Source organism: Ochotona curzoniae, unplaced genomic scaffold (genome assembly GCF_017591425.1).
Source record: "Ochotona curzoniae isolate NIBS_2020 unplaced genomic scaffold, NIBS_Ocur_1.0 patch433, whole genome shotgun sequence".
In the NCBI taxonomy this organism is placed as follows: domain Eukaryota; kingdom Metazoa; phylum Chordata; class Mammalia; order Lagomorpha; family Ochotonidae; genus Ochotona; species Ochotona curzoniae.
Genome location: NW_024467010.1, coordinates 796 through 21,121, shown reverse-complemented (window position 1 = coordinate 21,121; position 20,326 = coordinate 796). Strand labels below are relative to the sequence as shown.

The window sequence follows — 20,326 nt, the reverse complement described above, 5'->3', positions numbered from 1 at the left end:
ACAGGGGTTGGGCAGCTGGTGACGGACGCCATGTCAGGTAAGCCAGGAGCCCCATCCCATCCCTGGCCACAGCCGAGGTCAGTCGGAGAGAGGAGCCCCATGGGGCTTTTGTGCTTGGGCTCCTGCCAGGGCTGACCTAGTGAGGGTGGCGTTTGGGCTCTCCCCCCGGTGGTGTGTCCTCAGGCCCTGGGGCGACCTTGGTCTTGGTGAAGGCCCCGCAGGAGCCAGGCCCAGGATGAGCTGCCCAGTTCCTCCTCATAGGGCTGGCAGACAGCCCCTCGTCCGAAGCGTCGCCCCTCTCTCAGATGAGCAGCCCCACTGTGGAAGACCTGGACCTCCTCCTGGCCAGCCCCCAGCCCTTGAGCCCAGGGGACATCTCGGAGCAGTGTGGCTCAAGCCACCTGCTTGTGTCCAACTCCTTGGGGCCTGAGCAGGGCACTGCCAAGTGCTGGCTTCAGCTGGAGCAGCGGTGAGCCCCAGGGGTACAGGGCAAGGGCACAGGAGGGTCACAGCAGCCCTGGAGCTGGCGCGATGCGACTGGGCACTGTGACCCCTGGCTAGGGTGGCCGCCTTACAGGCCGAGGTGGCATACCTGCGGGACCACAAGGAGCGCTGTGAGCATGCCACACTGAGCCTGCTGCGGGAGCTGCTGCAGGTGCGGGGCCGCCTACAGCTGCAGGACTCCGAGCTGAAGCGGTTGCAGCTGTTGATCCAGGCCCCTGAGAAGGAAATGCTGGAGGTGGGTGAGCTGCCAGGCAGGGCTGCTGTACCCCAGCCTGCTGGACGACCCGCTCAGCCTCACACCCTCCCGGCAGCTCCACGGTCCCCAGAACCAGATGCAGACCCTGGATAAGAGGTACCTCTCGCTTCTGCACACCAGCCTGGGGAGCCTTCCGGAGGCCTGGGTGGGGTGGCTGAGGTAGCCCTGTGAGGGCCTGTGCAGCAACAGCCCCCTGTGTGCCAGGCTGGTGGAGGTCCGGGAAGCTCTGACTCAGGTCAGGAGGAGGCAGGCACTGCAGGACACGGAGCGGAAGGGTGCCGAGCAGGAGGCCCGGGGCAGGTGGGCTCAACCCCCTGCTGCCCAGCCCGAGGTTGCCAGGGCCTCTCTGGTGGATAGACACTAAAGCTTGGCCCTGCCCTCCTTCCCTCCCTCCGCTCCCCCCGCTCCCCTCCCTGCCTCTGACCCCACCTCCCGCTGGGGGCTCCCCACCTTCCATTACATCCCAGGCATCTGGTCAGTCCTCACCTTCTGGCCTCCAGGTCAGCCTAGGTTTCCCAGGGCAGGTCCCCTGTCTGCAGCCTTCCAGCAGCTGGCCCAGTGCTACTGTGCCCGTGTCCTAGGCTGGCCAAGCTGACTACTCTGCTGAGGCAGGAGGAGCAGGCTCGGGAGGCAGCCTGTACCAGTCTGCACAGGAGCCAGGAAGACATCGGCCAGAGGGTGGACGAGCAGGCGGCCAGGATACAGGTGCCACACGGTGGGGCCTTCCCCCAGGCATCCCCTGCCCTCGCCCTCTGCTCTGGCTCTGGGGTTTGCGCTGTCCAGCATGGCCACCTAGACCTCAAGCCTGGCTCCTTACGCCCAGCTACAGGCAGATCTCGACAGCCACAGGTGGCCAGTGATGCCAACTTGGCTTTCTTTGATCACAGATGGCAGCCGGGCAGTGCTGGGTCAGCCACCACTGCTGCCTGTGTCCTCACAGCCACAGGGCCTGGGTCCCCCCACCATCAGTTTCGGGCTCCGGGACCCCAGGATCCCTTCATCGAGTGGCATTTTGAGGGGTGTGTGACCATCAGCTAGGGTGGGGGCACCAGGACACGGAAGCCTGCAGGCTCCCTGCGGCCTGGAGTGGGCCCTACCAGCAGAGGTGTCCAGCTGGGGGCTCCACCCATCCCACCCCTTGGGTGCTCCCCTGCCTGAGCAGGCCAGAGGGCTCGCTGCAGCCAACCACAGCCCACCAGTTTTTGTGAATCAAGGTTGCTGGTGGCTGCTCTGGACTAGCAGAAGAAGGAGGCTGTGCCGTGCCCCTGGGAGCCTCGGGGTTGGCTGCCTGGCTCCCAACCTCTGCTCCAGGGGATCCTGCCCCGTTGTGACCCATGCCAGCCCTGAGCTCTGGATGTGGGAAGATGCCTGGCCCCTTGGCATTGGGCACAGAGGGAAGTGTGCAGCGCCCTGACCCAACCCTGCACACCTGTGTTCCCGTGAGCACCTGCTTCTCCTTACACAGCCTTACCCGGCTGCACCCCAGGGGTGGCATGGGCCCCCAGGGGGCTGGGGCACTGTAGCCCCTTCTTGCTCAGAATATGGCCAGCCTGGTTCTGTGGGGCGTGAAGCCAACAGGGCCAGTTGCCCTGGAGCCCACTGGGACATAAAAGAGTACGCAGGCGAAGCCTGGCACCAGCAGCAAGGTTGAGCACCAGTGTGGTGCGCGTCGTCAGGCGCAGGTGACCAAGCTCGGTGAGGAGATGAGTCTGCGGTTCCTCAAGAGGGAAGCCAAGCTCTGCGGCTTCCTGCAGCGGAACTTCCAGGCCTTGGAGCAGGTGGGGCCCTGTGGCTGGCGGCTCAGTCCGCTGCGCGCCCCGCGCTCAGGCAAGCAGGCGGCTCAGTCCGCTGCGCCCCGCGCTCAGGCAAGCAGGCGGCTCAGCTCGCTGCCATGCCCCGCGCTCACACAGCCGGGGGTCGCTCTCCGCAGAGGGTGAAGGCGTCCGAGAGCGCGCGGCTGAAGGCCGAGGACAGCCTGCGCGAGGAGCTGGACGGCCGCTGGCAGAAGCTGCAGGAGCTGAACGAGGAGCGCGCGCAGGCACAGCGCGAGGTGGACGCTGGGACCGCCCTGCGCGGGAGGGGTCTGGGGCCACACAGGCGCATGGAACCCCTGTGTGCGAGTGGCGCACAGGCAGGCTGGGTGCCCAGGCGGACCCTGGGGCTCAGGGCCGCCTCGCTGCAGCAGGAAGGGGGCCGCCTGCTGGCACAGTGCCGGGGCCTGGATACCGCCGTGGTCCAGCTCACCAAGTTTGTGCGGCAGAACCAGGTGTCCCTGAACCGCGTCCTCCTGGCAGAACAGAAAGCCCGGTGGGTGCTCCTGGGCCACGGGGGCGTTCGCAGGGTGCCGCTAGGGAAGCACCTCCCTCCCTGGCACTGAGGTGTTGGCTCGCCACCCCAGGGACACCAAGGCGTGTGCAGAAGAGAGCCAAGCTGGGGAGTTGGCCTCCTATGTGAAGGAGGGCTTGCAGGCTGTGCGACTGGCTGGGGAGCGTGCGCAGCAGGAGACTCAGAGTGCACTAGAGCTGGTGAGGGTGCCGGCCGGGACCACCGCACCACCACTCTCACGACGGTGGCACCTGACTAAGCATTCCTGCCTGTCTTTATTTCTGTCAGCTCCGTGTGAAGAGCCAGGCCCTGGAGCAGGCTACAGCCGACCTGGGACTGCAGGTCAAGGACCTGAGTGACCACTGCCTGGCCCTGGGCTGGCGGCTGGAGCTGCAGGAGCAGACCCTGGGCCTGAGGCTGGCGGCGGTGAGCCCTGGGCAGGTGTGGAGGAAGGAGGCAGGTGGTCGGGGCAGCTCTAGTCTCTGGCCAGCAACTTTATTGAGCCATCCTTGGCATAGCACACGGCTTGTCCCCAAGCACCACCCCGGGCAACCCACCTCCTGTCCTTCATGTATCAGCCCCACCCAGGCCTGCTGTGGTCCAGTTTTCTTGCTGTCTGGCTGCAGGGTAGCCGGTCTGGGCCTGGCCCTGCCCTCTGGCCCTGCTGGGCCAGGCTGTAGCCCTCACAGCGTCTGTGTTCCAGGTACAGACAGAATGGGAGGGGGCAGGACGGAAGTCCCTGCAGGACCTGGCCGTGTGGCAACAGCAGGTCGCCGGGCAGCTGCAGGAGCTGCGGGAGAAGTTGGATGGCTTCCCGCTGCAGGTGGGTGAGGGTGAAGCCGCAGCCCCACCCCAGTGCCCGCGCCCCGCTGGGCTCTGGCCGGCTGCGCCTGCATGGCCGTGGACCCCGCGTTTCAGATTGAGGATATTTCAGACAAGTGCTGCCTGCACAAGAATGACTCGGACTTGAAGATCTCAGCGGAAGTCAGGGCCAGGTGAGGGCCCGGGACAGGCGGGCAGGAGCTCGGTCCACCACTGTGGGCCAAGCTGCTCTAGCTGCTGCCTCCTCCTCGGCCCTCAGAGAGCTGGAGGTGGGGGCTATGCGGCAGGAGCTGGCCACCCTGCTGTCATCCATGCAGCTGCTGAAGGAGGACAACCCAGGCCGCAAGATTGCCGAGATCCAGGGCAAGCTGGCCACGGTACTGCCCACACCCAGCCCGGGGAGCCCCCAGCAGCCCCTGGAGTCTGGTCCAGGCTGAGTTGTTGGCTGTGCTCAGTTCCAAAGCCAGATAATAAGGCTGGGAGACAGTGTCCAGGCCCATAAGACCTTGCAGAACCTCAAGTTCAACGCAGAGACCAAGCTGGTGAGAGGGTGGAGCTGGGTGGGCCCCCAGATCTCCAGAGCGGGCCCCCAGGTCCCCCCACTCCTGTGCTGTGCCTCACCGCCTGCGGTCACAGCCTCCCCTGGCTCCCCCGGCCCGGCAGCGCACAGAGGAGATGAGTGCACTGCGGGAGAGCGTGCTGCGCCTGTGGAGCGAGGAGGGCCCCTGGGCGCTGACACTGGGCAGCAGGCGGCTGCTCATGTCCCTGGTGAGGCAGCGGTTCTTCATCAAGGACCTGGATCCCAGTGAACCGGCCCCTGTGAACCAGTGGGGCGTGTACCAGGCCGTGAGGTGGGTGCAGGTGCTGGCAGTAGGAGCTGGCGCCAGGGAGAGGGCAGGGGTCGTGCGAGTGCCTCGGCCGTGTCTCCTGGCAGGTGGCTGCAGTGGAAGTCTGTCCTCGTGAAGCAAGTGCCCCAGCGGAGGCCAGCAAGAGGCAGCTCCGAGGAAGGTGGCAGCCGGGAGCCTGTGGCCCTGCCCACCCGCTTGCCCCAGTCCCAGAAATAAATGCTAGCTCTTAGCTCCTACACTGTTGCATCCAGAGCCCCCAGCAGCCCGGAGACGTGGCCCTCCTGGGGGTGGCATGGCTGACATGCAGTGGAGGAGCCTGTCAGAGGCAGCAGCCAGCACCAGGGTGCCCCAGTCCCAGGAGCCCCCCTTCCTGTTCTGTCCAAGCCCAGCCCTGCCCTGAAATGAACCTCCTCCATGCCCCAACCAAGACCATGTGCAGGGTCCCAGGAGGGCGTGTGCAGGAGCCCGGGCTGCTTCTGGGAGAGAGTCAGCTGGTCTTCGCCGCCTGGGTGGGTCAGGGACATGGCCTTGCTGCTGACCTGGCCTCCCTGGGGCCTGGTGTGTCAGTCACTGAGAACAACAAGGGCTCTGCCAGGAGCAGCCCGGTCTGGGGACCATGTCCCCGGCCCCACCCTTTACTGGCAGCTCCCTCCCAGCCGGCTCCACCTTGGTCTTCTTCGGAGGGCCTGGGGGAAGGCCTGTGTGCCTTCTTGCTAGGCCTCTGTCAGCTGAGCCCCCTCCAGGGCTTGGGCGCCCGTCAGCTCGGGGCCGGCCTCTGCTGACCAGCTGGCCAACAGGTCACTGAAGTCCGGGGTGCCGGGGTGCAGCAGGCCCAGGGCGCTGGGTGCTGGCTCCCTCCAGAAGGATGGGGGCAGCTTCCTCTGGGTCATGGGGGTGATGTGGCCGTACTTGCGCTCCAGCCTCAGCCTGCGGCCCACAGCCGCTGCGCCTGCCAACGAGAACCGGCGCAGCCCAAAGTCAAAGAGCTCAGCCAGCGGCCCCAGCGCCGCCCCACCCAGCGGTCCCTCCGGCTGCCCGGGCCCAGGGGCCCCCTCGAGCTCTGCCCGGTCCAGCTCCCCGCACATGTCTGGGTCCTGCCCCTCCTCCTTGCGGCCAAAGTACCGCTGGATGTCACCGCTGATGAGCTCGGAGAAGCGCAGCAGTCGTAGTGGCGTCTCGGGGCTGCCAGGGCCCTGCAGGGGAACCTGGGGGCCAGGACCACTCCCTGTCCACCCTCCATCCTGCTGCTCCTCTTCCTCGCCCTCCTCTTCCTCGCCTTCCTCCTCTTCTTCCTCAGAAGTCTCTGGGAGCTCCAGGTCAGGGGGCAGGAAGGGCTGGTGGGCCAACAGGGGCAGCCTGAAGTCACCCAGGGGCCGGATCACGCCGGCAGCCATCTCCTCCCGCTGTCCTGTGGGCAGCAGGCGCTGGCAGGGGAGAGATAGAGGTGGGTGGGAGTTCCAGTCCTGTCCCCTCCCCCCACCCCCAGGGACAGGCGGGGCCTGGGTGTGGAGAGGACACTCCGATAGACATAGGGTGCCCACATGCTGAGACACGGTGGCTGGTGCCTACTGCTTGGAGTGCGATGGTTGGTGGGCTCAGGGAGGAGCGAGAGAGCCTGCAGGCGACCAGGGGGCGTTCGTAGGGGCCCTACTGGGCTGGGGCTGCTGCTGTGACTTCCTGGCTCTGGGCCTGGGGCTGGGACAAGATCCATGGCAAGCTGGCCACGGTACTGCCCTTTCCCAGCCTGGGGAGCCTCTGCCAGCCCTAGTGACAGCAGGGGCCTGTCCCCCCGCCCTGCTCCAGCCTTGGTCACATCCGACACAGGAGGGCAGTTGGACAATGGAGGATGCTGAGTGAGTGGCCGCAGCCTTGGTCCCGCCCACACGGTGTCCAGCAGGATTCTATTGACCTGCACCCACTGGGGGAGGCCCTGGGAAAGCAGACAGGCGGGGGGAGCAGCTGAGGGAGTTCCTCATGCAGGAAGAAGGGCAGTGTGCACCGGGGCCCCGGGGGCTGCAAGGCAAGGGGGTGGAGACCCAGCCCTCCCTGGCCATCCCCAGTGGCCCCCCGCTCCTACCTGCCCGGGCTGCTGCTCTCCCAGTACTGCCTGCACCTGGGCTCAAGCATTTATAGGCAGGCCCTGCAGCCGCCCGGGCTAGCAAATATTTGGCGACGGCATTGTCATCGCAGACTGGACAAATAGAGCCCGTTTGCTTTAGCGCCTGGCAACCAGGCCCTGGTCCCACCTGTAGGCAGCCTGCCCAGGGACCCTGGAGTGTTTGCCCCGGTCCAGCTGGCTGCACCCGGGCCCTTATCTCCACTGTCGGCTGGGGCCTGCGTCCAGCCCGTCAAATAGGCGGAAAATTAAATTTCATGCTATTTTGAGTTCTGGAGTAGCCACTCTCAAGAGAGCCTGCCCCTCTAGCTCCCTGGGTAAACGGTACTCCTGAGGGTGGGGGTGGAGCAGGGGGGAAGCCCCAGGGACCACCAGCAAGGCAGGAGAAGGCTGGGATCACCCTCAGCCTGGGCATTGTGGCCGTCAGTGCCACCTGGTCCCCTGCTGAGCCCGGCTGAGAGCTGCCTCCTGAGTGGGGGTCGGGACCCCACTTGGTGGCCCCGCCGCCTGCCCTGAGGCTCCTGGGTGACTGGAATGGCCACAGCCACGAACAGCAAGACTGAGAATTGGGGACGGAGTGGGGTGGGGGATGCCACGCACAAGTCGAGGTGTCCCAAGGGCTGGTGCCTTTTGGGGGTTCCCTCCCAATCTTCCCTGTTTGTTCCCACAAGAGTCTCCAGGACGTCTTGTAGCTGAGATGACCTAATCCATCGTGACCTGGGCTCAGCTGGTTGTAGCTGCCCAGCCCCACATTCAGATAAGGACACCTTCTGAGGTTCCAGGTAGATATGCATGCCTGGGGTCACACGTACCCTGTCCCCTCCCTCGCCACTCACCGTTTTGCTGCCTAGAGCAGCCCCCGTAACACAGGTTGAGTGCGCCCAACTGAGTGGCCCCTCACAGCCTGCCCTGGGTCCCTACCCTGAGCCTGCAGGCAGCAGCCTTTCCTAGGGTGGTCTGGCTCCTCTCAGCCAGCAACTCCCCTGCACACAGCATTTAGACACAGCTCCCAGCCCTTCCCCCACAGTGGGGTCTCCAGAGGCGCTGCCCCTGCCACAGCCACTGTCACCTCTCTGCTTGACGCCTGGCCCCTGCCGCCCTCCTCTTAGTCCCCCAGCAGCAAGGAGAGAGCTGTGTCCAAGGGTAGGGAAGGGTCCTGGGTACCTCAGGTCCGGGGGACCACAGCCGGGAGATGCTGGCCCCAGAGCCTTAACTAGCCTCAAGACCATGCCCAGGGACTGGAGGCCCACAGGAGACAGACACTGGTGCCTGCTGCCCTAAGGTCCTGGCCCCAGACGGCCAGACACTGCGGCTTTCCTCAGCTTGATTAAGGACCGACAAGGGGACCCTGAGCTGGGGGAGGGCGAAGGGAGCAGTGTGTGTTGGGGAGAGGGGCTTGGGCCCTGTGGGAACAGAGGCACAGCAGAAGGTGCATCTCCTGTTTAGGATGTACCAGGGCTCAGGCTGCTGTGGCTGAGCCCAGCTTCAGCCTCCAGCCCCGCCCCCACCCCTCAGAGGGTCCCTGCCAACACCCCCCTGGCTGCTCCACCCTGCCGCACACCAGCCAGCCTCCATGCACTTTGCATTGATCTGCCCTGGGAAAAACCAATAACTCCAACATGTCAGCTCTCGAGTGGCACTGCTGTAAACGTTGGCATTTGGCACACACGGGTGCAGCCGGTGCCACCCTCTTAGTGGGGCATCTCCGCTCCCGTCAAGTTTCTCTGTGAGCCTTCAGATGTGCTCCCGGCTGGGAGGAGGGAGGCGCAGCCAGACAGGTGCAGGGGGAGGCCAGGGTGCCTGCGTTGCTGTTCCCAGTGAGGGCGTCTCTGCCCTCCATTCACCCTCTCCAGCAGGGGGCGTCCCTCCCGGGGCAGAGCTCATGCCCAGCGCCTGCGCAGGCACCCCAGGCGTCACCGCTCCTGTGTGCTCCTTGGCCTGCAGGCCCCATCCCAGAGCGATCCCAGTGTCCGTCCTAATCCAGGAACGCCTCCCTGTCAGGAGTTCCATCAGCAGAGGGCTGCCCAGTCAAGTCCTCATAGTTCGACGGCTGGGGCTCCAGTCGCCTGAGTCCGGCATCTCATTCCTGGCCCTCAGGGCTCTCCATCCACTGCCACATCCCAGAGGGATCCCGGCGCAGCTTCACCCACCACCCACACAGTCAAGGGGTGCTCTTCGGGCCCCACAGGCCAAGTTGGTTTGGCAGTAGTTCTGGGGTGGAACAGGTGGGCCAGCCGAGAGAAGGGCCTGAGCAAACAGGTGCTTCTGTTGACATAGCACTCCCAACAGGCTCTGGGCCGACCTCATCCCCCACCCCGGCTGCAGTTCCTGCCCTGATGGCCCGGGGCGGGGCGGACACATCCTGGATGTGGCGCTGCCCCTGCCAGGCACAGGTGGGGAGAGTTGTCTGCCAAGGCAGGCACTCAGCTCCCCCTGCAGCCCCGGGTGTGCGCGCGTGCAGGCACGGATGAGGTGGGGACCGCGCCCGGGCAGCTCTGGTCCAATACCGCCCCTCTACCTTCCTCTTGGTGGCCGGCTCTCCCATGTGGACAGCAGGGGTGCTGCCCACTGCTTTCTCAGGTGTGTTAGTAGGGAGCTGGATCAGAAGTGGAACAGCCACGACTCTAATGCAGATACTTAACCTACCGCCCCATTGCGACCCAACTGGACTCTATATGGCTCTTTTATGATCCAAATCAAATTGCTCCAGAAGTTTGTGGGAAAGTGGGGTAAAAAGAAATGAACAGTGTACTGCCAGCACCAGGGCTCAGGGTGCTGAGCCGTTGCTCATGACAGCCAGCATGCCACATGGCACCGGTTCGAGTCCCTGCTGTTCCACTTCTTATCCAGTTCTCTGCTGATGTGCCTGAGAAAACAGCAGAGCATGGGACAGGACCAGTACTGGCACTACAGGCAAGCCCCTACCTTCCACGCCACAGCACCAGTACCAGGCCTCAGTTTTCTATTTTTTTTAAGATTTATTTATTTATTTATTTATATTGCAAAGTCAGAGAGGAGGCGAGACAGAGGAAGATCTTCCATCTGACGATTCACTCCCCAAGTGACCTCAACAGCCGGTGCTGTACCGATCCAAAGCCAGGAGCCAGGAACTTCCTCCAGATCTCCCACGTAGGTGCATAGTCCTAAGGCTTTGGGCCGTCCTCGACTGCTTTCCCAGGCCACAGGCAGGGAGCTGGATGGGAAGTGGAGCTGCTGGGATTAGAACCGGCGCCCATATGGGATCCTGGCGTGTTCAAGGTGAGGACTTTAGCCGTTAGGCTACCGTGCTGGGACCATCAATTTGTTTCCTTTTTTTTTTTTTTAACATCCAAATAGACGCTTCTTGCTCAGGGAAGGGAAGGGAGGGAGGAGTGGACGGGGCGCGGTCCTCCCAGCCAGCTGAGCAGAGTAGCTGGGGCCACTCGGGCAGCATGGCGAACTACACTTCCCGGCAACCCTCATGGTGCGCAGGAACCAGGCCCGAGGCGGAAAGAGCGCATCATTTCCGTCGCGCCTATAGACTACACGTTCTGTAGCGGAGGCACCCAGCTTCCGGGTTTCGTGCGACGGAAGTGATGTAGCTCGGGGCGCCGCGGTCGCGATGGGTCGAGTGCTAGGGGCACCTACGCTCGGGTACGTTGCGGGGCCGGGAGGGCTGTCCACGCGTGTCTCTGTGGGCCGGGAGTGCTGTCCACGCGTGTCTCTGTGGGGCGGGAGGGCTGTCCACGGTGTCTCTGGGCGGGAGGGCTGCCCACGCGTGTCTCTGTGGGCGGGAGGGCTGTCCACGGTGTCTCTGGGCGGGAGTGCTGTCCACGCGTGTCTCTGTGGGGCGGGAGGGCTGTCCACGGTGTCTCTGGGCGGGAGGGCTGCCCACGCGTGTCTCTGTGGACGGGAGTGCTGCCCACGCGGCGCCGGCGCTCACGCGTGTCTCTTGCAGGGCCGTGCGGGCGCTGAGGCTGGCCCGAAGCTTGCACTCGCCGCGCGGCAGCCGGGAGGAGGACGGAGCGGACGGCGGCCGCCCCGTGGCCTTCTCGTCCAGCCGGGCCAGCCCGGCGCAGTGGACGGTGCGGCAGTCCCTGGGCGGGCAGCAGCAGCGGCCCTGGTGGAAGGTGCTGCCCTTCGGCCTGTCCGTGCTCCTGCTGGTCAGCTGGTGCTTCCTGCGGCCCGAGAGCCCCGCCGACCGCTGGCTGAGGCGGCTGCTGGACGGAGAGGGGCCGCCGGGGGACGGCCGCGGGCCGCCGGGCCAATAAACTGGAAGCTGCTCCGGAGGAGTTTGTCCCAGGGGTGCGTGTCGGGGCGGGCCCTCCGGGGCTGTGTCAGGACAGCCCGCAGGACGCTGTCCCAGGCCCGGCCTGAACACCGGTCAGCGCGTCCTTCCACGGGCGGGGCCGGGGCGCAGGCCACTGGGATGGACGCTGACGCCCTGGGAGCTCTGCAGACACGGCCACGCAGGGACAGTGTCCTGAGCGGGAGGGCATGGCGGCGGGCAGCACTGGGCAGCACCCCAGCTGGTCAGCCGTGGCGAGACGCTGCTGTGCCCATGGCCGCTCTGGCCTGTGACCCTGAGGGCCTGGAGCCTCCCTGCACTCAGGAAGAACCCTGGCCACTTCTGGGATGGTCGCCGGGCCCCTCTGCCCCGCATGGCTAGTGTTCAGGTCAGGGCTTGGCTGGGGCTCCCGCAGGGCCGCTCCGCACCGGTCATCCTTATCTCGCCTTCTGTCGCTGTGTCCGGGAGTGGACAGTCTTCCAAGGCTGGTTGGCCGCAGGTCAGCTGTCCACGCAGCTGTCCAGAAGGACAAAAACAGCCCTAAGGCCCAGCGGTGTGCGGGTTGAGGGGCAGCGTGGGCGTTTGGATTTGTACTTAAAAAGGCTGTTTCGGAGAGGTGTGGAGGGCTCGGACAAGTCAGGTCAGCTACAGGTTGGGGCAGCTCCTGCCCTGGGCGTCCCCGCTCTGTCCCTTGACACCGTTACAGCCAGAGCCACAGACAGACTGTTGGACGTGCAGTTCTTGGGTGCTGGAGTCTGGGCTGGGAGAGGACCCCAGGCTCCCCGCTCCCAGCAGCTGCAACTCGGTGATCTGCCAGCGACCGCCTGCCAGCCCGGCGTGGCCCAGTCCTGACCTGTGGAGTTGAGGATCAGGTTGCTGCACAGCGGTCAGCTAGCTGTGGGAGACGGTGTCCCCGAGGGTCTCTCTGGGGTCCTGGCCAGCCAGGCTCTGATCAAGAAGATCCTGGACGAGGACTCCTGGTGGCAAGGTGACCCTCTAGCAGCGGTGGGCAGGCAGCCAGGCAGGGTGAAGCCAGGTCTGACAGAGGTGCCACCCCATGCACCTGCATCCCTCCTCACCCAGGGCTGGCTTCTGTGGGTGGGCACACAGCCCCGCCGCTCCTGGAGCCCTGTCCCTCCTCACCCAGGGCTGGCTTCTGCGGGTGGGCACACAGTCTCGCCACTCCTGGAGCCCTGGCCATGTGAGTAGTTTGTGGTTCCGTTTTTAAATCATGACAAAATATCCAGATCATGAAATCGTTATTATTTTTATTCTTTAAATTTATTTTACTTTTGATGATGATTACATAGTTGAGAAGAATATATGCCCATGTGGACCACCAGTCAGGGTGGGAAGGGTCAAGGGATGGGGCAAGTGGGTAAAACAGTTGCTTCCAATTTCTTTTGTTTCCTGCCTCTGGGGGAGAGGGGAGAGGGCTGCTCCTAGCAGCCTAACGGGGAGGGTGCGACAGCCGCTCAGAGTGTCATCCCAGGGGCCCTGATGTGGAGCCTGTTCAAGCGGACTGCTTAAGTGGCTGTCATAGCTCTGAGATGCTGTTGGTTTCATTGCTCCAAGGTTGAGGAAATCTTTCCAAGGTCCACTGGCTGACCTCGTCCACCTTAGAGCCTCCACTTGTTGTCCAAGCTTGTGCAGGAGAGCTGTCCGATTCGTTGCACCCTCCATGGTTGTAGACGTTCCTCTGCAGGCCTCAGTGACCTGGCTGTCAAGTCCTCTGTGTGCATCTGGCCGTGCCGCACTGCACAGGCCTTGGCTGCCGTGGAGACCCAGGTCTGACATGTTCACTCCACGATCCTCTGATTCTCGCCGAGGTTGGAGTTCCGAGTCCTGTGATCCAGTTGGGGAGGTCCCCAAAGAAACCTTGCCAGAAGTGACCCCAACCTGACTCCTGTGTGTGCCAACCAGTGCACGGTCTGGGTTTGTCTCACCCACAGCAACCCACATACACACTGGTGCTTGCAGTCGTCTCCTATGCAAACCAGTGGATGCTTGTGCCAGGCTGGGTGTCCCCTCAGTTCCCCAACCAGGCCTGCTCCCAGCCGCATATTGTGTGTGCCAAAGGTTGCTCTGACCCAGCTTGGCACAGCGCCGCCCCCCCTCCCCCCGCCTGCTGCAACCTGGCCTGGCCCAGCCTGCCCTGAGTCCCAGTCCCCACTGGTGGGTGCTTCAGCCTAGTCCTGCCCAGCCTGTCCCCTGGCTTTCATGCAAACTGGTAGGTGTGATAGCTTAGCCCAGCACCCACCCTGGCTCCTGTGCATGCCAGTGCGCTATGGTTTGGCCTGGTCCTGCCTTGTTTGCTGCCCCAAGCCTATCTATACACCTGCCAACAACTGGAGCAGCCCTGTCCCCCTGACCAACACCCAGCCCTGACTCACGTGCTTCCAGCAGGAGCTATGGCGTTCCCAGGTTCTCCTACCAGACCCCCTCAGGCATGTCTTCAAGTGCTGTGTCCTCACCTGGCAGTCCGCCCGCCAGTCTCAGCCTCTGTGCGTGCTGCTAGATCTGGCCTGGCCTGGCCCATGCCCAATTCTTGGGTGCTGCAGCCTGGATCAGCCGGGCCTGTTCCCAGCCCCACCACTCGTGTGTTGGTGGGCGCCATGTTCGTGCCGCTTGGCCTATCACCAACCTCAGCTCTCAGGCATACCAGCTGGTTTCCACAGAGCACACATATTCCCTACAGAATCTGCCCCCAAACCCAGTTCTCTAGCGTGCTGGTTAGTGTCATGGCCCAGTGTGATGGGACCTATCCCTGTTCCAACTCTCATTGTCAGGCGTCTGGGTACTTGCGCTAGCCCTGCCAGGCTGGCCCCTAGTCTAGCTCTCACATGCACTGGTGCGTGGTCAATACCAACTGGCCCAGCTCAGGTCTTTCATGTCAGTGGGTGCATTGGTCTGACCCCCAAAGATTCTGCGGTTTCCCTCGTGCAAACCACCTGCTCTCAATTCCTTGCAGGTGCAGCAGCCTACTTGGTGCAAGTCTTCTAGAAGTCACTGCTCACCTGTCCTCCCTCAACGGGGCTCCCTCCCATCACCTTCAAGCGTGCGGTTCTTGCGCCTGGCTCGAGGTGCGGCATGCCAGCTCAGGGCCCTGCCTGCCGTCTCCGCTGGCACACTGGTTAACCCCGATAGGATCAACCAGGCCCAGGACGCCGGGCAACTGCAGGCTGCTTTCCTCCTGGCAGTGAAACACTTGCCTGGTACAAGGCAACCCTTAAAGGTGAGTATTTATTTTTCACTGGAAAGTCAGATTTACAGAGAGAGCGTGAGCCAAAGAATTTCCATGCATTGGTTCACTCAAGTGGCCGCAATAGCCGGAGCCGAGAGCTTCTTCCGGGTCTCCCACGCGGGTGCAGGTCCCAAGGCTTTGGGCCGTCCTCGCCTGCTTTCCCAGGACACAGGCAGGGAGCTGGAAGGGAAGCGGGGCTGCCGGGATAGAACCGGCGCCCATAAGGGATCCCAGCGAGTGCAAGGGGAGGACTCCGGCTGCTAGGCTGCCACCTTAGACTTCATTTTCAGGGAAACTGCAGTTGAGAATAATAACACTGTGCGCGACTGCGCCCCGGGACAGGCGAGAATCGCCCTCTGTTGGAGGCCTGAGAGCTGTTCCCCACATCCGGCCTCTCTCTCCCCACATCCGGCCTCTCTGTGCCCCACGTCCGGCCTCTCTCTCCCTGTGTCCGGGGTCTCTGTGCCCCACTTCCGGGCTCTCCGCCCAGGCCCAGTGATTCGCCCCCCAGTTCCGTCCGGTCCCTGCGAGGCCGAGATGGTGGGCAGCAAGACCCAGCCCGACCCTGTGGGGACGCGTCCCCGGCGGCGGCCGGCTCCCGGGTCCCTGCTGGACACTGGCGCGGGTAGGTGGGCGGCTCGCGGCGGCGCGACCCGGGCGGAGCGTTCTTGGGGAGCCCGGCCGTCCAGCAGGGGGCGTGCCGGGCGGGGCCAGGACAGGCGGTGTGGGTGTGGCCAAGCAGTTTGTGGGTGTGGCCTCGCTGCGGGGCGTGGCCCGGGGGAGGCGCAGTCCCCGCCCGCTCCGAGCGGCCTGGGCAGCCTGGGCAGCGTCTCCTGCCTCGCCCCGGGTAGATCTGGGTGGCAGTGCAGGCCGCCGGCTCCCCTGGACTGTTCCTGTGGCCGAGGCGCGCTGGCCGCTCCCAGGGCGCCCTTTGCTTGGGCCTCGCGTGGACAGGGGGGATTGCGTGCTGGGCGTTGGCTGTGGGGGCACCGTCAGGGCCCCCGTGGTCCCGCGTCTGCAGGGAGGCAGGTGCCTCTGGCCTTGGCCATGGAGGAGGTGCAGGCCCCCCTGGGCTGGCTGCTGGAGCTGGGACACGCTAGAACAGAGGCTGTATGGGGGACAGGAGGCTGTGCGCTGAGGTCCTCGTTGGAGACATGGACCTCCTCTCCTTGGAGAAAGCATGCAGGGGGCGGGTGCCATCCTGGGGTCCCTGCACTTGCCCTCGCCCACCTTCCCACTTAGCTGGCTTTCCCAGCCCCTGCTGGTCCCACTCACCCCCTCTGCCCTGACACCCCCAGGACAGAGATGGACACACTGGGACCCTTGGGTGAGTGACTGCCCAGCCCCTTGCTGCGGCTGTGGGTGCTGGGCCATCTGTGAGGGGACAGGGCTGGAGTAACTGAGACCCAGGTGGCGTCAGTAGGGGAGGACTGCGTTTCCCGGAGCTTCTTCCCCGCCAGTCCTGGGCCTGAGTCCCGCAGCTGGTGGGAGTCCTGGCGGCAGGTGCGGGGGCTGCACTTGGACCCCAGGAAGAACTGGGTTTCCTGGCTGGGATGCAGCCTAGGAGCGTGCCCGCACGGCTAACAGTGACCAGTAACTGGGCTGCCAGACGTGTTGGGCAGCTGCAGGGCACCCCTCCCCTGCCCCAGCTGACTTGGGGTCATGGATGGGGCACGTGCTGGTAGTGTGGGAAAGGGCAAGATGCAGCGTGGGTCTCCTGCACCCCGAGTGTTCCCACTGTAAGGAGCACTCCCCAACCTGGGGTGTGGCTTGGCAGCCCCCCAAATCCACAGGCTGCTAACCCTTAAAGCGCGGCCAGTGACCGCCTGCTGACTCCCACACTCAGGTACATGTGTGGGCGGCCTGTGGGACTGGCCCGAACTGCTGTGTGTGCTCTGGGCTCCTGTGTCCAGAGGGGAGGTCGGCTGCTCCAGGCCTGCTGGGCCTGCTGGTCTCCCCCAAAATGGAGGCAGATGTTGCAGTGTGCCAGTGACACAGGCCTGGACAGGTGGGGCCACCAGCGCGCAGCAGCACGCCGGGTGGAGCCGTGTGGTCATCTGACAGGCGCCCTGTGCTGCCGGCTCAGCGTGCCTGTGTCGGCACCTTGTCCCCGTGGCCACCCGGACTGACCGCGCTGTTGAGGATGGCCAGTCCCGCGGTCCTGCCAGCTCTGCCCTGGTGCCCAGGCTGTGCTCAGGGACCTGGGGGAGGTGAAGGCAGCTGTGCAGTGACCACGAGCTGACCTGTGCCCTGCTGTGATGGCCAGAGCGAGGGCGTGGGGAGCAGACGGCCTCAGTCGCCGGAATGAACCATTGGCACTTGTTTCGATTTTTCGCATTTATGGCGTAGCTCGCAGGCTCCAGGAGCAGTCTTATCAGTGTGGAGAGCAGTTAAAACCCCAAACCTCCACTCCGCTTGCACACTAGACCAGGCCCCTGCTGCCTGGTCACACGCCGTCCCCCGGTGGAGCGGGCAGGCCAGTGGGCCGGGTGTGCGGGATGCCGTGGCGGCTGAGCAGGCCGCTGAGCCTTGCCACCTCTGAGGTCAGTTCTGCGTGGGCCTGCGAGGGTGTGCGGAAGGGGAGGTCAGGCCCCTGGCCAGGGGAGGTGGGGAGCAAGGCCTCCTCCCCACAGCTCCTACCATCCTGCACTGCTCCAGGGTCTCCAGCGCCAGGCTCTGGGGGCGTCCTTCCTGCTGCGCGGGCTGCTCACTCGCTGGAGTGCCCAGGTACCCAGCATCCTCAAATATCACACGCAGCAGCTTGTCGCGGCCCTGCGGAGGAAGAGCGGGCATGTGCCCAAGTCCACAGGAGGGGGAGAAAGGGGCGCCCCTCACTCACCTGGGGCGTGATGAGGCCGTCAGCCAGGTCCTGCTCCACCTTGTCCCAGCGCCGCTGCAGGGCCTCGGGCAGGGCCGGGTACACTGCCCACAGAGCGGGACTTGAGCCTCAGGCCTCAGCCGGGCCCGCCATCCCCACCCCGCACCCCTGCCCTTACCTAGCAGGGCGTGCGGGTGGCAGGCCAGCGGCGTCTCGAAGGTCAGCGCGTACATGCAGGTGCTGGGCTCGGACACGTGGGCCAGCCGATGGCTTTTCCCGCAGGCAAGCTCCACCTGGCGGGGAGCGGGTTGGAGGGCAGTGGACAGACGCCCGCCCGCCCCGCCCGTCCCCGCCCGGCCCGCCCACCTTGCTCTGCCGGCTGCGGCCGCGGCAGGAGTCTCCATCCCGCATCCACATGGCCGCGAACGAGTTGTTGACGATGTCCCACCCGTGCCACACGCTGGGGAGGAGGGCGTGTGAGCGTGCGGGGCGGGGCCTCGGGCGGTGGGGCGGGGCCTTGGGCTTGTGGGCGTGCGGGGCGGGGCCCTGGCCGTGTGAGGTATGTGGGGCGGGGCCCGGGTGCGTGCGGGGGCGGGGCGGTGGGGAGGGGCCCCGGGTGTGTGGGTGTGGGAGGCGGGGCCTCGGACATGTGGGGCGGGGCCCGGGGGCGTGCGGGGCGGGGCCTCGGGCGTGGGCCGCGCCGCCCGCCCCCTGCTCACCCGAGCACCCCGCTGTAGGCGTTCCAGCGGAAGGTCTGTTCGTGCTGCGTCACGTTGTGGAACGGGCAGAGCTCGTACTTGTACCTGGGGGCAGGCCGCTGTCAGGGAGACGCTGCCCCAGCCGCCCACGCCTCCCCGGCCGGGCCGGCACTCACGTGGACTCCACCAGGCTGAAGCACTTGCCGGAGAGCTGGGAGAAGTGCCTGGGCCCTGGGGAGTGGGGGAGGCTGCTGTGAACGAGGTGCAGCCCCATGGGAGCACCCCACCCCAGGCGGCCACACTAAGGGACTGCCTCGTCCAGGCCCAAGGCAGCGGGGAATCCAACTGTGATGTCACGTGGGGGTGCAGCGTGGCACCGTAGGCTTCCCTACTTCCTGTGCTTCGGCCCAGGACCCAGCAGAGTCCCGGCTCCGGGCTCCTGGTGCACGCAGTGGAGGGGTGAGCCAGCTCGTGGAGGATCTCTCCCCCTTCTCGGTAACTGCCTTTCAAGTCTCTTTGCTAAAGGGTTCATGTTTCTTTGAAAGGCAGAGTTCACTTCCCAAGTGGCCACACAGCTGGAGCGGGGCTGGTCAGAAGCCAGGAGCTCCTCCAATCTGCGGCTTCCTGGGCCGCCAGTAGTGCCTGCTACACTGTGGCCCCAGCCCCTCAAACTTGCAAAGCAAGCAGGGATGGGAGACAGCACCTCGGGAAGTCCACACCCAGGAAAACGGCCTCTGAGAAGAGGGTTCAGACAGCCCCGCCGAGCGGGACCGTGCTGGTGCAAAGCGGACCTGCTGTGGGCAGGTCAAAATTGTGTTTGCTGTAAATGCTGCTCTCGCTTCCTTCAAGAAAAATCTCACCCACCCACTACCTCAACTCCGCAAACGCCGGGAAGGGCTAGGTGAAGCCAGCTCGGACCACCGACCGTGTACGCCGCGCCCACAATTATGCTTGAGTCTCATGTCCCACAGTCCTGCCCAACCCACAACAGTTACAGAACATAAGAAAGGGGGTTGGGGAGGGTGAGCTGCTGTGCCCCATTTGGGTGCAGGTTCACGTCCCAGCTGCTCCGCATCCGTCCAGCACCTTGCTAACGGCCTGCCCGGGAAAGCACCGGAGCAGGGGACCCATCCTCGGAGCCCTGCACCCAGGGGAGAGCGAGACAAAGTTTCTGGTAATACACTGGGCCAACTCTGGCTGTGCTGGCCATCTAGGGGCTGGCTCAGTCTCTGTCCTGCCCACCAGGAAGCCCTCCCGGGAATTCCTTCAGAGAGTGCCAGACCTGACAGCCATTCAGACAGGTAGATTTACAGAGAGAAGGCGGCACTTGCGCTGGCTCACTCCCCAGGGGCCACCAAAGCTGGAGTTGAGCTCATCAGGAACCTCCTCCAGGTCTCCCAGGCGGGTGCAGGGCCCAAGGCCTCGGGCCGTCCTCCACTGCTTTCCCGGGCCACTGCGCCACCGGGCCAGGCCCAAAATAAATAAATCTTTAAAAAAAAAAAAAAGAAAGAAAGAAGAAGTAGAGTGGGTCAGTGGAATAGCAGATTAACCCTCCATCTGAACACCAGGTTCCTGTATGGGCACTGGTTCAAATCCCAGCTGCTTCCCTTCCCTTCCAGCTCCCTGCTGATGGCCTGGGCAGGTGGCGAAGGTTGGCTCAGGTTTTTGGGCCCCTGAAATAACTCCTCCTGGCCCTCACTTAGTCCGCACCATTAAAGCCATCTGAGGAGTGAAAAGCCGGGGGTCTTGTCTTTCCTTTCTCTAAAATCCACCTTGCAAATGGGAAAGAAACACATTTCACAAACAGCAGCAGGCAGGAAGCTGAGAAATCCCTAAGAGGAAACTGCCAGATGCCGCCTTAGCAGGCGGGGTGCAGAGGAGGCTGCGCACCCCGGGGTGGGGGTAGGAGGGCTCTCTCCTGGGGCCCACGGGAACCTACACCGTACCGAGCCAGGCCCCAAGCCGCCCCTGTGAGGGAGAGGACAGCGTGGTGCCGCTCTCACTGTGGGAGGAACACCCAGAGCAGGGTGGAGGGCTGACCGGGCGGGCGGGGAGGCTGCCGCGTGGGACTGCCCACCCCGCGCACACTGGTGCCCGGCTCTGCTTCCGCTGACGCCCAAGGGGGATGCTGCTCTCTTCCCCCTTTCACTTGCACTCTGCTTTACAGACGCTGCCAGGGTGCAGGCGGCGCCTCGCACCACCGCGCTGAGCTCTGTGCGAGCTGAACTGGAACGGTTAGCAAGGAAGGTCCAAGTCCAGGGCGTCCGGACGGAGGAGAGCACATACGGCTGACCTCCTGGCTCCTGGCTTTGGATCGGCACAGCACCGGCCGTCGCGTTCATTTGAGAAGTGAGCCATTGGATGGAAAATCTGTCTCTCCTCTCTGTATATCTGACTTTCCAATAAAAATAAATTTTTTTTAAAAAAA

The 20,326-nt window shown here is 64.5% G+C and overlaps 4 protein-coding genes across 8 annotated transcripts; 2 read left to right on the top strand and 2 right to left on the bottom strand.

The window, feature by feature from the left end:
* The first annotated feature begins 105 nt into the window (after window positions 1-105).
* Window positions 106-4,991, top strand: LOC121167845 (coiled-coil domain-containing protein 154-like). Of its 4 annotated transcripts, none has more exons than XM_040997527.1 (16): window positions 106-469; window positions 562-739; window positions 816-856; window positions 965-1,060; window positions 1,342-1,465; window positions 2,437-2,538; window positions 2,691-2,810; window positions 2,946-3,067; window positions 3,159-3,285; window positions 3,374-3,511; window positions 3,789-3,908; window positions 4,004-4,080; window positions 4,167-4,284; window positions 4,363-4,449; window positions 4,571-4,758; window positions 4,842-4,991. In XM_040997527.1, the coding sequence occupies exons 1-16, from the start codon at window positions 306-308 to the stop codon at window positions 4,969-4,971; spliced, it is 1,932 nt and encodes a 643-aa protein (XP_040853461.1). In that variant the 5' UTR covers window positions 106-305; the 3' UTR covers window positions 4,972-4,991. The 4 variants fall into 4 exon arrangements, with proteins under 4 accessions (XP_040853461.1, XP_040853460.1, XP_040853459.1 ...); XM_040997526.1 differs by having other exon boundaries at window positions 2,943-3,067; XM_040997525.1 differs by having other exon boundaries at window positions 2,691-3,067; window positions 4,571-4,675.
* Window positions 4,992-5,468: 477 nt separating this feature from the next.
* Window positions 5,469-6,149, bottom strand: LOC121167846 (protein PERCC1-like). The gene has a single exon (XM_040997528.1). It carries the CDS (start codon window positions 6,147-6,149, stop codon window positions 5,469-5,471), a length of 681 nt encoding a protein of 226 aa, XP_040853462.1.
* A 4,283-nt stretch (window positions 6,150-10,432) lies between these two features.
* Window positions 10,433-12,269, top strand: LOC121167843 (protein CCSMST1-like). The gene is made up of 2 exons (XM_040997518.1): window positions 10,433-10,504; window positions 10,809-12,269. The coding sequence occupies exons 1-2, from the start codon at window positions 10,473-10,475 to the stop codon at window positions 11,119-11,121; spliced, it is 345 nt and encodes a 114-aa protein (XP_040853452.1). The 5' UTR covers window positions 10,433-10,472; the 3' UTR covers window positions 11,122-12,269.
* Window positions 12,270-16,828: 4,559 nt separating this feature from the next.
* Window positions 16,829-18,389, bottom strand: LOC121167832 (N-acetylglucosamine-1-phosphotransferase subunit gamma-like). 2 transcript variants are annotated; one of them, XM_040997498.1, is made up of 7 exons: window positions 18,075-18,389; window positions 17,920-18,003; window positions 17,567-17,660; window positions 17,379-17,493; window positions 17,222-17,304; window positions 17,023-17,154; window positions 16,829-16,942 (listed from the first exon to the last, which is right to left on the bottom strand). In XM_040997498.1, the coding sequence occupies exons 1-7, from the start codon at window positions 18,170-18,172 to the stop codon at window positions 16,829-16,831; spliced, it is 720 nt and encodes a 239-aa protein (XP_040853432.1). In that variant the 5' UTR covers window positions 18,173-18,389. The 2 variants fall into 2 exon arrangements, with proteins under 2 accessions (XP_040853432.1, XP_040853433.1); XM_040997499.1 differs by lacking the exon at window positions 17,023-17,154.
* Window positions 18,390-20,326: the final 1,937 nt, after the last annotated feature.